Source organism: Ailuropoda melanoleuca, chromosome 5, assembly GCF_002007445.2.
Source record: "Ailuropoda melanoleuca isolate Jingjing chromosome 5, ASM200744v2, whole genome shotgun sequence".
Classification (NCBI taxonomy): domain Eukaryota; kingdom Metazoa; phylum Chordata; class Mammalia; order Carnivora; family Ursidae; genus Ailuropoda; species Ailuropoda melanoleuca.
The window spans coordinates 123,970,567-123,983,022 of NC_048222.1; the positions used below are offsets into that span (position 1 = coordinate 123,970,567).

General features: G+C 36.2%; 1 protein-coding gene across 6 annotated transcripts in view; it reads right to left on the reverse strand.

Annotated features, from left to right (window-relative positions):
* The window catches only part of LARP1B (La ribonucleoprotein 1B), a 119,051-nt gene that overhangs the window by 25,337 nt on the left and 81,258 nt on the right, over positions 1-12,456 (reverse strand). For all 6 annotated transcript variants that reach the window (XR_004625843.1, XM_034661628.1, XM_034661624.1 and 3 more), the window contains one exon: positions 4,234-4,357. Coding sequence is in view for 5 of the 6 variants with exons in the window: in XM_034661628.1 (XP_034517519.1) it covers positions 4,234-4,357 (124 nt within the window). In the remaining variant the exon portion in view is untranslated. The remainder of the gene's footprint in view (positions 1-4,233; positions 4,358-12,456) is intronic.

A 12,456-nucleotide genomic window follows, 5' to 3' on the forward strand; every position in this document is an offset into this window, starting at 1 on the left:
AATAAGTCAAGCAGAGAAAGACAATTATATGATTTCTCTCATCTATGGAACATAAGAACTAGGATGATCGTAGGGGAAGAAAGGGATAAAGAAAAGGGGGGAATCAGAAGGGGGAATGAAACATGAGAGACTGTGGACTATGAGAAACAAACTGAAGACTTCAGAGGGGAGGGGGTGGGGGAATGGGATAGACTGGTGATGGGTAGTAAGGAGGGCACGTATTGCATGGTGCACTGGGTGTTATACACAACTAATGAAGCATCGAACTTTGCATCGGAATCCGGGGATGTACTGTATGGTGATTAACATAATATAATAAAAAAAATTCATTAAAAAAAAAAAAGAAACAGTCTTGCCCTGAGAGAAATAAAAATCTTGAATATACTAAATCTTCTACATCTAAATACTAGTTCATAGGGAATAGGGGAGATAAAGGAACATAATGATTGATATGAAGATACAAACAGGTAAATCTGGATCATAAGAAATCTTATGACAAATTAACCAGTTTCTTCAACAAGTCATTGGCATGGAAAAATAAGAGAGGAGGAATGCTTACAGATTAAGAGTAACTTAACTGTCCTATCAATCAAATGGAATGTACTTTTTTTGTTCCTGATTCAAATAACCAATTTGAAAAAGATATATACCAGACATCAGCGAAAACCAAACATAAACTGCACATATATATGTTCGTGATACACAACGAAGTACTTGTAGAAGAAATATTTATTTGAATGAAATGAGATTCAACATGAAATACTAGAAACATGGGGAACAAGGTACAGGTGAAAAAAGAATGTCAAACTGTTAACAGTTGAAATTAGGTAAGATAACTACATGGGGGTTCATTAAACAGTCCTCTCTACTTTTGATTTATCTGAACATTTCCATATTAAAAATCAAATTTAATTTCAGCTTTATATTTTATTCCAGATTCAATTACATCTATTTTTAAGATTAACCCATTTTGTCACATGCAGCTTTAGTTCTTTCATTTACACTGCTGTGTATTTTTCCTTTATATGAATATAGCACATCTTATAATACAGTCTACTATAAATGGGCATTTTAAAATTTTCATTTGTTTTTTTCTATTATGAACAATGTTATTATAAATGGTCTTTTAGTAAACATTTATAAGAATATCTGTTGAAGTGAAACTGTAGGGTTATAATAGGATATGTCACTGTGGTTTCAACTGGCAAATCTCAACAAAGTAAAGACGAGAGCATCTTTTCATATTACTGACCTTCAGTTTTTCTCTGTATAAATTTCCACTTTAATGTTTCATTTACTATTTTTTCTATTGACATTAACATTTTTTCATACTGATTTTTACAGTTCTAGATTTTTATGATACTACTTTTTGTTACTTTTATGCACTGTAAAATTGATCTCCTAATTTGGGACTTCCATTCTCTCCATGATGTACATAAATTATCAATTTTAATATACTCAAGACAAAATATCTTGTAATTAGGCTGAAAATACTTAAGGAATACTATAAGAACTTAAAAATTTTTTTAAGTACAAAGTTGTTTAAAAGTTTAAAGAGACTTAGGGGCACCTGGGTGGCTCAGTTAGTTAGGCATCTGCCTTCAGCTCAGATCATGATCCCAGAGTCCTGCTCAGTGGGGAGCCTGCTTCTTCCTCTCCCTCTGCCCCTGCACCAGGCTTGTGCTCTCTCACTCACTCTCTCTCTCAAAAAAATAAATAAAATCTTTAAAAAAAAATAAAAGTTTAAAGAGATTTAAAAGAAGTCACCCTTCAGTATTCATAGTAATAGTAGTATTTAATATTGTTATTCTTAAACTATTTTATTAAAGGATAAACAAGTAAATAATTCTGCTACTGTAGTTAGGAACAAAGATTTTTTTTTCATAGTAAGTAGAAAGCAGTACAAATACAAAATCAAACAAATTAAAATGAAAACCTTTAATCCTAAAGTTGAACAGAAAATATCAACATGAGTTTATAATGTATTTTTCTTTTTTTTTTTTTAAAGATTTTATTTATTTATTTGACAGAGATAGAGACAGGCAGCGAGAGAGGGAACACAAGCAGGGGGAATGGGAGAGGAAGAAGCAGGCTTCCAGAGGAGGAGCCTGATGTGGGGCTCGATCCCAGAACGCCGGGATCACGCCCTGAGCCGAAGGCAGACGCTTAACGACTGAGCCACCCAGGCGCCCCTATAATGTATTTTTCTTAAAAAAAAAAAACTTCTAAACTCTTTCAATGGAAAAAGCCTAGAAACAATAACCAACTCAGTAGCAACTCAAGTAATGACAAAACTTATCATCATGCCTGCTAGCAAACATGTCCAACTCCACTATCACAGAAGAAAGCAATGAAAGGTGGACTTGGAGCTAAAAGCCAATAAACTGATGAGTAGGAAAAGTAAGAATAACTACAATAGGGGCGCCTGGGTGACTCAGTCAGTTAAGCATCAGCCTTCAGCTTAGGTCATGATCTCGGGGTCCTGGGATCAAGACCTATGTTGGCTCCCTGCTCAGTGGGGAGTCAGCTTCTCTCTCTCCCTCTGCTCCCCCCACCCCCACTCATGCTCACTCCCTCTCTCTCAAATAAAATCTTAAAAAAAATTAACTACAGTGAAACACATCTAATGCATTTATGAAACCATAATGATAATTTAAAATGAATAAAAAACCTAAACCTCATTGGTGATCAATGAAAGATGTTAGGGAACCAGCTCATTACTTTGAAAACTAGTAATCGAAGAGAAAAAATTGAGCACTTACTCTCTTTCCTGTAAGAACTTTATCTCAGGATAAACGAATAGTCAATTAGGGGGATTTCTCTTTATGGAAGTATTCTATCTACTAAATTTAAGAAGCAATGATAAAAACAGAATTATCACCATTTTGCAGCCCCTTGTAACATAAAAGCTCCAACCAAGGATTATCAATGGCTATTAAAGCCACAACAAGAGAGACAATTGAGCATTATGTGCCTCCTGGTAGAAATATTCAATAATTACCTATGACACATTTTCACAAAAATTTAAGCCTCAATCTGATCAAGGCTCTGTATCAAAATAACAGTAGCAAAAAATTCAGGACCAGAAAACAGGCTGAATGAAACCATGGAGATACAATTAGCAAAATCCAGAATGAGAGACATTCTATAGGACAAAACCCAGTTCCTTCAACAATAAATTGCAAGGAAAAAAATTGCTTTGAACCTATAGATTAAATGAGACATATCAACCTAGGAATGTTCAAAGTTACATGGATCCCAATTTTTTTTAAGTGATAATTGAGGAAATGTGAACACTAATTACATATTTGATATTAAGGAATTAATATTAATTTTAGATGTGATAATGGTATGTGTTATTTATGTGTTTAAAAGAGTTCTTTTTAAGGACACATACATAAATATGTAGGAATGAAAAAATATTAATAATAATTATTAGAAGTTTGCTTCAAAATTATCTAGTGGGAGTAAAGACAATGAGTGGAGCTGAGAAGAAATGAAATTGGCTATGAAATTAAGTAACAAATGGATAGCTGGGGGTTTCATTACGTTACACAATTTGTTTTATTTTGGCATATGCTTAAGCTTTCCAAATTCAAAGTTCTTCTTTAACCTGCCTTCATGAAAAACTATAACAAAATCACTTACACTTGCCTGAAAATGTTGGATTTAAAAACTATAACAAAATCACTTACACTTGCCTGAAAATATTGGATTTATGTATTTCCCAAATGTATTTACATGTTCACACTAACCTAAGGCATTAGGACAAAAGAATGATGTTGGTGGCATATTTTAAGGAATCAGCAAGTCAGTGAAAAATTTTCTTTATTTCAAGAAGAGAAACATTCCCAGCGATCTCAAAATCAAATGAGACACATAAAGAACCAACCACTTCTGCTTGCTTTTCTGTAAGCATCTGGGGTTGAGCATGATCAGGTGTTACAACAGATGACTCCTAGATAACCTCTGGGATTACCTACCTATTCACCAAGAGTACGGTGGGATTATACATACTATAAGGCTGATTTAACAAATTTACAATCTGTACTTTCAAGTCTCTAAAATGTTCTGAAGTTCACCAAAGGATAAATAAAAGTTGAGTTTTAAAATTCTAGTCTTTTACCAGACACCTAAATGTTTTCCACAGATAAAAAAGCAAACTTTTAAAACAATTTAGAACTGCTTTAATACTATTCAGAAACTATCACACACAAAAGCAGATTTACATACCTTGCGTGGACTGGGAAGGCGCTACAGGAACTTCTTGGTTTGGCTCAAAAGGAAGTTCAGGTGTTAGGTTTTCAAACTGCTCTTTACTAATGAGATTTAGCTTCTTAAAGTTCTCAACTTCTTGCTGAAGTAGAATGGAGGAATCTAATTATTAAACTGGCTAGTACAGTAACCAACAAACAACAATCGTTACCAATCTCAAAAAATGAGTTTAACTGCAACAGAATAAAAAATGTCCTAATAAAGAATCCAGCATCATACTTATTAACAATTAATGTTCAGTATCTAAAAGAGGCACAGAGAAACCCAAAATATTACGAGTATTATTTAAATAAAATACATTTAAGAGCATACATTCTAATCATTCATTATTTGTTGAGCATTTACACACAAGTCCACTAGTACAAAGTAATCTAATGTATGTTCCCTACCCTTAAGGAATTTACAAGTTAGACGGAAAAAAGAAAGGTACACATAAAAATTAATAATACTAGGCAGCATTTGAAAAGTGGTAATATTTGGTATATGAATTGAGATAATCAGGGAGGCATCACAGAAGAGATGGGACAAGAATGAGAAATTTAGAGAAAGGGAAAAGCATTCCAAATCAGGTAATGTGAGCAAAGATGAGAAGCTTAGAATAAGCAATGACTTATTAGAAAATAATTCAGTTAATGAGAAAATCTGTGTAGAATCAGTGGCAAAAAGGCCTGACATACAAATGGGAGAAAGCTGTTAGAAGACCTTTATACCAGCACAAGAAGTTTTCACTTCATTTTCTAATAATGGGAAACATGTGATGAAAGATAAATCTAGATGGCCCAGGAGGTTCATTTCCAAACCCCATTTATAAGGTTAGCAGCAAGAAGGCTCAGTAGGTCTGAGTTTTTTGAGCTCGAAGGAAGAACAAGCCATCCCTGCCTCTTGGGCTGCTGAAGCTTCCCCTTTCTAACAACTGTTACATAGTCGCTTAAATGTTCTCTGCCCCGACCTACATATAGAGAGAGGATTACGGAGTGGAGGCCAGTCTTTAGCGTAAGGTCATTTGGCCATTGTGTGTGAGGACCATTCATGTCTGGCCTAAGCTGTGAAGTCAAAAAAGAGTTTGAGAGACTCCCTGCACTCTAGTTTCCTCCAATAAACCCTATATCCCACACCTACATCAGTGTTAATGGGTCCATGACCCATTACAGAACAACATCCAAAGAGGGTTTTAGCAGGTAAAAAAAAATAACAAAATTGTCAGATGGACCAAACTAAATACCATCATTACAAAACAGTCATAGTACCTTGCTCTTAACAGCTAAACAAACAAGCTTTCCCTTCTGCCTTCAAACATGAATAGTTGTCAGCTCAAACCATTCATTAGATCCTGCTAGTCTTTTAAACTAGGATCTATCACGTTTTCATGAAAATACATTAAATTACTTCAGGGGCGACTGGATAGCTCAGTTGGTTAGACGTCTGCCTTTAGCTCAGGTCATGATCCTGGGGTCCTGGGCCTGAGCTCTGAGTCAGGCTCTCTGCTCAGCCAGGAGACTGCTTCCCCCTCTCCCTCTGCCTGCCTCTCCTCCTGCTTGAGCTTGCTATCTCTCTCTCTGTCAAATAACTAAAATCTTTAAAAAAATGATTACTTCAGCTTTTGTACCTATACAATGCTGCTTTCCCAAAAGTCTTCAATAAGTCTTCAAGCTAATTCAGTCATTACTTCTCACTATCCCTTATCTTGCTATTAGCAATTCCTACTTAAAAAAAAATTACTGCTATGATTATAACATGGCAGAGATAAATAATATAGTTCTAACCTGATGGAAACACAAGTGATGTGTTTCTGTTTTAACTTTTTAAACTAATTCATTAAGGTATCATACACATATATACATATACACACTAGAGAAGTGTATAAATCGTAAGTATATATCTCAATGAGTAATCAAAAGTGAACAGACTTGTGTAATCACCATTCAGGTAAAGATATTACCAGCACCCTAGAAGTAACTTTTATGCCCCTTCCCGTCACTACTCTCTTCCTCTCCTTAAAGACAATTAGCTCACTTCAATACTATAGGTTTATTTTGCCCAGTTTTGAACTTTATAAAAATGTAATCATAATGTATGGTTTCTTGTATGCAAAATTATCTTTACGAGATTCATTATAGTCTGTAACACAATAGTAGAGGTCAGCAAACCACAGCCCCCAAAGGCCAAACAGGTTTTTATAGTTTCATTGGACCACCACCATACCCATTTGCTTAACTGCATGTCTGCTTCATTGCTACAACTGCAGAGTAGTTGGCATAATGTATGACCCATTACGACTAAAATATTTACTATGTAGCTCTTCACACAAAAAATCTCCTCATCCCTGCTCTATGGTATTCTATTGTATGATCACACTATAATTTTAAAAAATCCATTACACTGTCAATAAGCATTCAATTCCTTTCCAGATTATAGCAATTACAAACAATGTTGCTATAAATATTTTTTTACAAAACAGTTCTCTTTCTGACAAGTACATTTTTTAAAGATTTTATTTATTTATTTTAGAGAAAGTGGGGGGGGCGGGAGAATCTTAAGCAGACTCTGGTGCCTAATGTGGGGCTTGATCTCATGATCCAGGGATCATGACCTGAGCTAAAACCAAGAGTCAGGATGCTCAACTGACTGATGTACCGAGGCACCCCAGAGACACACATTTTATTGAATGTTTACTAGAACTGAAATTGTTGAATAGGGTGGTATGCTTCGACTTTAGTAGAAAATGCCAAATACTTTTTCACGGGGTTGTACCTATTTATGTTCCCACTAGCAGTACATAGTGCTCTACATCCTCACCAACATTTGGTATGGTCAGGTTAAAAAATATGTAGTCATTCTAAAAAGGACCAAACTATGTCTATCCATATGCCCCTCCCCCTGCTTGTGTGCTCTTTCTCTCTCTCAAATAAAATCTTAAAAATATCAATCTCAAAAGATCAAATGCTCTATGATTCTACTTATAGAACATTACCAAAATGACAAAATTATAGAGATGGAGAACAGATTAGTGGTTACCAGGGATTAGGAACAATGAAGGGGAGGCACATGAATATGAGTCTAACAGCACAAAGGAGATCTGTGTGGTGATAAAATAGTTCAGTGTCTTGACTGTGATGGTAGTTACATGAATCTATACATGTGACAAAATGACATAAAACTACATACACAGGGCGCCTGGGTGGCTCAGTTGGTCTGTGTCTGCCTTCAGCTCAGATCATGATCCCAGCATCCTGGGATTGAGCCCCACATGGGGCTCCCTGAGCAGGGAGCCTGCTTCTCCCTCTCCTCCTTGCTCGTGCTCTCTCTCACTATCCCTGTCTCTCTCTCTCAAATAATAAAATCTTAAAAAAAAAAAAACTATACACACATTTGTGATAAGAAATGTCAATATCCTGATTTTAATAGTGTGCTTCAATTACATAAGATATAAACTTTGGAGGGAACTGGGTGAAGGGTACACTGGACCTCTCTGTACTATTTTTCCAACATCCTAGAACTCTACATATCAAAATAAAATCTCAAAATGTATCTCAAAACTAAATATATAGCCACTCTGGTAGATCTATGTGTAATCACATTATGGTTTTAATTGGCATTTCTCTGATTACTAATATGCTAAAAACATTTAATATATTTTTTTTTGGATAGCCTCTTTTGTGAGATGACTATTCAATTCTATTACTCATTTTTTAAAGATTTTATTTATTTGAGAGAAAGAAAGATATCGAGAGAGCACAAATGGGGGGCAGGGAGAGGGAGAAGCAGGCTCTCCACTGAGCAGGGAGCCCAACACAGGGCTCCACCGAGGACCCTGGGACCATGACCTGAGCTGAAGGCAGATGTTTAACGGACTGAGCCACTCAAGTGCCCCCAATTCTATTACTCACTTTTCTACAGATTTCTTTCTCTTATTGATTTATGAGAGCTCTTTATAAAATGTTGTAGGGGCGCCTGGGTGGCTCAGTCATTAAGCGTCTGCCTTCAGCTCAGGTCATGATCCCAGGGTCCTGGGGTCGAGCCCCGCATCAGGCTCCCTGCTCAGTGGGAAGCCTGCTTCTCCCTCTCCCACTCCCTCTGCTGGTGTTCCCTCTCTCTCTGTGTCTCTCTCCATCCAATAAATAAATAAAATCTTAAAAAAAAAAGTTATGTCTTCTTTCACTCCATGGAAGAAGGAACTTGCCTTTTCACTCTCTTATGGTGTCTTTTGGTGAAAAAAGTTCTTTTTAATGTAGTACAGTTTATAGGTCATTTCCTTCATTGTGTAATTTCCTGTTTAAGAAATCTTTCCCCTTTTGGAACCCTCCTGCACTGTTGCTGGGAATGCAAACTGGTGCAACCACTTTGGAAAACAGTATGGACGTTCCTCAAAAAGTTAAACCTTGAACTACTCTACAATCCAGCAATTGCACTAGGTATTTACCAAAAGGATACAAATATACAGATTCGAAGGGGTACATGCAACCCAATGTTTATAGCAGCATTATCAACAATAGCCAAACTATGGAAAAAGCCCAAATGTTCATCAAGTAATGAATGGATAAAGAAAAGGTGGTGTGTGTGTGTGTATATATATATATACACATACATATATACATGGACTATCACTCAGCCATAAAAAAGAATGAAATCTTGCCATTTGCAACAACATGGATGGAGCTAGAGAAAGACAAATATCATATGATTTCACTCTATGTGGAATTTAAAAAACAAAACAGATGAACATAGGGGAAGGGGGAAAAAGGGGGAAAAAAGAGAGAGGGAAACAAACCACCAGAGATGCCTAATGATAGTGAACAAACAGGGTTGATGGATGGAGGTGATTGGGGATGGGCTGGATGGGTGATGGGTATTAAGAAGGGTCCTTGTGATGAGCACTGGGTGTTGTACGTAAGAGATGAATCACTGAATTCTCCTGAAACCAATACTGCACTGCATGTCAACTAACTAGAATTTAAATAAAAATTTCAAAATAAATAAAAATTTTAAAAAAGACAATCTTTCCCCTTCCTATAGATGCTGTATACCTTCCCTTTAAAATTTTTCATCTGATTATGAAATTAACATATTCTATTGTTAAAAGTTTGGGGAGCATGAGGGCATAAAAGCAAAAAGCAACACACACACACCTTTCCCTACTCAAATATCATATAGATAGTATCTCATCTTCTAGAAATTTTTATTATTTTGCCTTTCACATTTAGAATCACAATACATGTAGAATTGATTCTTTGCATACGGTAGGAGATAAGGGTCAATGTGCGCTTGAAAAAATGTGTATTCTACAGATGTTGATGCAGTATTTCATTATGTCAATTAAGCAGTTTCTTTATCGTTTGCATTTCCTACATCCTTACGGATTTTTTTTATCTTCTCGCTAAATCTTGCACCTTTCTTGATAAGAAAGGTGTCTCAAAATCTCCCACTATGATTATAAATTTGGTTTTCTGTACCTGTCAATTTTTATCTTATGTATTTTGATGCTGTTATTAGATGCATATGCATTTAGAAGTATTATATTTTCTGTGGTAACTAAACCTTTTATACTTATAAAGTGTCCCTTTTCATCTTTTCATCTTGAATAATTCTTTTTGCCTTAAAAAAATCCATTTTAGGGGCACCTGGGTGGCTCAGCTGCTAAGGTCTGCCTTCGGCTCAGGTCATGATCCCGGGGTCCTGGGATCGAGCCCCACGTCGGGCTCCCTGCTCGGCAGGGAGCCTGCTTCTCCCTCTCACACTCTCACACTCCCCTTGCTTGTGTTCCCTCTCTTGCTGTCAAATAAAATCTTTATTAAAAAATCCACTTTATCAATAGACCTACACAGCTTTGTTGTATTTATTGTCAATATTTATTCAAATCTACAAATATGTTTACCCTTTACATGCCCTTCATTCTTTTCTGTATCTTCAATCTTCCTTCTGGAATCACTTTCAAGTCATTTTTAAAATCTTTTGACTATCTCTCCTATGCCTAAAAAACTCCCTTTAATATTTTCTTTAAAGCAGATCTGCTGAAAATAAACTTGCTCAGTTTTCACATGGCTGAAATTATTTTACCTTCATTTTTAAACACATTCATTGAGATATAATTCATATACCATAAAATTCGCCTATTTTAAGTATACAAATCAATGATTTATTTACCTTATTCGTGAACACTAGTTCCTTTTCAGTACTGTGATTATATCATCTCATTGCCTCCTGGATTCCATTATTTCTGCTGAGAAGTTAGCTGTAAGGCTTATTTTTTTAAAAAAAAACCAAAAAACAAAATACTGTAGAGCTCTGGGGTACCTGAGTGGTTCAGTCAGTTAAACGTCTGACTGATTTCAGCTAAGGTTGTGATCTCAGGGTTGTGGGATTAAGCCCCGTGTCCGGCTCTGCTCTCAGTGCAGAATCTGCGTGAGATTATCTCCCTTTTCCTCTGCCCTTCCCCCTGCTTGTGCTCTAAAATAAATAAAATTAAAAAAAAATTTTAAACAACTGTAGCTTTTATTTTTTTTTTAAAGATTTTATTCATTTATTTGACAGAGATAGAGACAGCCAGCGAGAGAGGGAACACAAGCAGGGGGAGTGGGAGAGGGAGAAGCAGGCTCATAGTGGAGGAGCCTGATGTGGGGGCTCGATCCCGTAACGCCGGGATCACGCCCTGAGCCAAAGGCAGACGCTTAACCGCTGTGCCACCCAGGCGCCCCACAACTGTAGCTTTTAAAGTAATCTATCCTTTTTCTCTGGCTTTTCCTATTTGCTTTTAGCAGTTTTACAATGATGGCCTTGATGTGGATTTCCTTGATTTATAGTCTTTGGAGTTCTTAGGACTTCTTAAGTTACTCCTCATCAGTTTTGGCAAAATGCCACTCATAATCTCTTCAAATATTACTTCTGCCTTATTCTCTCACTCCTCTCTCTTCTGAGTATATGTTAGATCTTTTGACTGTATCTCCTGTGTCTTATACTACTTTCTGTATTTTCCACCTTTTTTGCTCCATGCTTCACTCTGGAGTCTCTTGATGTATAGTTTAGTAATTCTGCATTCAGCTGTACTTCTCTACTGTTAAGGCAACCCACTATGCTCAGTTATTATACTTTTCATTTCTGGAATGTCCATTTGGTTCTTTTTAAAAGATTTTAGTTCTCTACTGAAATTCTCCACCTTTGTTGTTGTTTTTTTAATCATATTACCAATAGCTAACTTAAAATCTGTTTGATAACTCTTATCTGAATCTCTATGGGTCTAGTTCTTGTTTCTTTCTTTTTTGTTTGTTTTTCCTACCACATCATCTTGTCTTCTTAATATGCCTGGTTATTTTTTGAGAGGCAGACATTATTATTAAAAATTTGAGGCCTAGCGGCACTGGAGGAGATAATGCTAAGTGAAATAAGTCAAGCAGAGAAAGACAATTATCATATGATTTCTCTCATCTATGGAACATAAGAACTAGGATGATCGGTAGGGGAAGAAAGGGATAAAGAAAAGGGGGGTAATCAGAAGGGGGAATGAAACATGAGAGACTATGGACTATGAGAAACAAACTGAAGACTTCAGAGGGGAGGGGGGTGGGGGAATGGGATAGTCTGGTGATGGGTAGTAAGGAGGGCACGTATTGCATGGTGCACTGGGTGTTATACGCAACTAATGAAGCATCGAACTTTACATTGGAATCCGGGGATGTACTGTATGGTGATTAACATAATATAATTTAAAAAAATCATTAAAATTAAAAAAAAAAATTTGAGGCCTAGGATGCTATTTTCCTCCAGAAAGGATTTGTTTGCTTCAGTTAAGTGGCTACAGGCATCAGAATGTCGAGTCAATGAAAGATTAAAATTATTAGAAGCTGACCACTGAAAGCAGATCTTTTAAAGTTCCCAAAGCCTGGAAGGTTTACTGGAAGGTCCCCTTCCCTCTAGTTGTTGAATTCCAATTTTTGTCACCCCAGCCCCATGAATTTTTTTTTTTTTAATCTCTTTTCTGCCTCTCAGTTGCTTTTTCTGGAACTGACAGGTGCCTCTAAGGAAATGCAGACACTGATGCCAGTCTTCTTTAGATTTCCTTCTTCCAGATTTTGACCACACAATTCTTTACTATATCGTTAGCTCTCCTGTGCCTTCACAAAGATTTTTTAAAAAAACCAACCTTCCTAATTGTTCTTAGCAGGAGGATTCATATGAATTAGCTAATCT